Source organism: Myotis davidii, unplaced genomic scaffold (assembly GCF_000327345.1).
Source record: "Myotis davidii unplaced genomic scaffold, ASM32734v1 scaffold535, whole genome shotgun sequence".
In the NCBI taxonomy this organism is placed as follows: domain Eukaryota; kingdom Metazoa; phylum Chordata; class Mammalia; order Chiroptera; family Vespertilionidae; genus Myotis; species Myotis davidii.
The window spans coordinates 1432169-1434002 of record NW_006286980.1 but is presented as its reverse complement, the minus strand read 5'-3'; the positions used below and the strand labels follow the sequence as shown (position 1 = coordinate 1434002).

Here is a 1834-nt window from a genome sequence, read left to right as displayed (position 1 = left end):
GGCTGGCTTCCCTCCAGCCCCTGCTTGGTCAGGAAGGACATCCGGAATGACACCCAGAAGACGTCTGGTCTAATTAGCATATTATCCTTTTATTATTATAGATGACTTTCTTTTTGATACACTACATTGTACATTAGATTGTTTGGCCTGTAACTCTGTAACAGGATGATAACTTTCTGGTCAAAACCTCTAGTTTAATCCATTCTCCACTCCAAAGCACTATTTCCCTTTGTGGTATCTAATGGGATATGGTTTTGTCATCATTTTTTTTAAAAAAATAACTGACTCAGAGCACTGTGGTCAAGAACGTTCCCATCTCACACTTTTCTTATAGTACAGACATTCAGTTGTGGTTATGAAGAATGTGGGCTTTGGAGTCAGGAAAACGGGGTAGAATTATGGCTCTAACACTTGGGTATGAATATTAGCCTCTTTAGGCCTTAGATTCCTGACCCATAAAACAGCTCCCTCACAACATTTTTTAAGTGAAATGGGATGATGCACGTGGGGTGCTTAGGCACAGAGTACTCAGTCAATGCAGCCCACCAGGGGCCATGCTGCTAGAGGCCCCTGTCCAATAACTGCGAAGAAGTACTTCAGTCAAGTAGGAACCTTACTACTTACTATTCTTTTTCCAGATGTCAAATAAGGAGTTGATTCCACTAAATCTGTCTGAAATAGGGGAGCTAGAAGCCACAAGGCAAAACCATAGCACTGTTGCTCCCCACAGTCATGAACCACTCCTAGGTAAGTTTTCTTTGACATCTGCCCACCATTTTGTTTTTCCAAAAACTCCTCCTTAATCACTATATTTTCAGGCATAGGAGATTTCTAGAGAAGCAAACAATGTCAAAACCAAGATTTTTCCATTCAAAATCCTAAACGCAGTAACCATACTCTTGATGTTAAAATATATGTTACTTAATGCACCTGTCATTGAATAGTCAGTTATCAACAAAATCCAAGGTATTGTTCCTACATACAATGTAAATAAAACTAAGGTATTTCTATCCAGGAAAAAGTGTCCACTCTCAGGAATTCAAGAATTTTTAAAGGGTACCCATTTCCCACCCACAAAATTAACTTGCTCCAGGCTCACTTTGCTCTAGTGCAGTGATGGCAAACCTTTTGAGCTCGGCATGTCGGCATTTTGAAAAACCCTAACTTAACTCTGGTGCCGGGTCACATATAGAAATTTTTTGATATTTGCAACCATAGTAAAACAAAGACTTATATTTTTGATATTATAAGAATACTAGAGGCCCAGTGCACAAAAATCCATGTACTTGTGGGAGGAGGGGGGAGTCCCTGGGGGATCAGGCCTAAGCTGGCAGTCAGACATCCCTCTGGCAGCTTGGGTACCCTTGGGGTATGTCCGACTAACAGCTTAGGCCCACTCCCTGCAGTCGGACATCCTTAGCACTGCCCAGCTTGTGGCTGAGCAGAGCTCCCCCTGTGGGAGCACACTGACCACCAGGGGGCAGCTCCTGTGTTGAGCGTCTGCCCCTTGGTGGTCAATGCACGTCATAGTGGCTGGTCGTTCCCAGACGTTCTGCCTTTAGGGTCAGTTTGCATATTACCCTTTTATTATATAGGATTAAGGCTTTATATTCCCCTTTGCTATAGCCTTCTCATTTTTTGGATTAAACAGGTAAAGTTTTTTTTTTCCACAAAGCAGGTTAAAATTAAATTTCTTCTTTGCACACAAGCACGTACACATGCACCGCTGTGCAAGCAAACCTCAGCCTCTAGCTTCCAGTTGTCTGGGAGTCTTTACCTATTCAGGCTCTTTTTTTCTTTTTTCTTTTTTTAAATAAAAACTTTTTTTTTTATT

At 41.7% G+C, this 1834-nt stretch overlaps 1 protein-coding gene across 2 annotated transcripts in view; it reads left to right on the top strand.

Annotated features, from left to right (window-relative positions):
- ARNTL2 (aryl hydrocarbon receptor nuclear translocator like 2) overlaps positions 1-1834 on the top strand; it is a 40490-nt gene that overhangs the window by 37140 nt on the left and 1516 nt on the right. For both annotated transcript variants that reach the window (XM_015560775.1, XM_015560774.1), the window contains one exon: positions 639-747. In XM_015560775.1, the coding sequence (XP_015416261.1) occupies positions 639-747 (109 nt within the window). The remainder of the gene's footprint in view (positions 1-638; positions 748-1834) is intronic.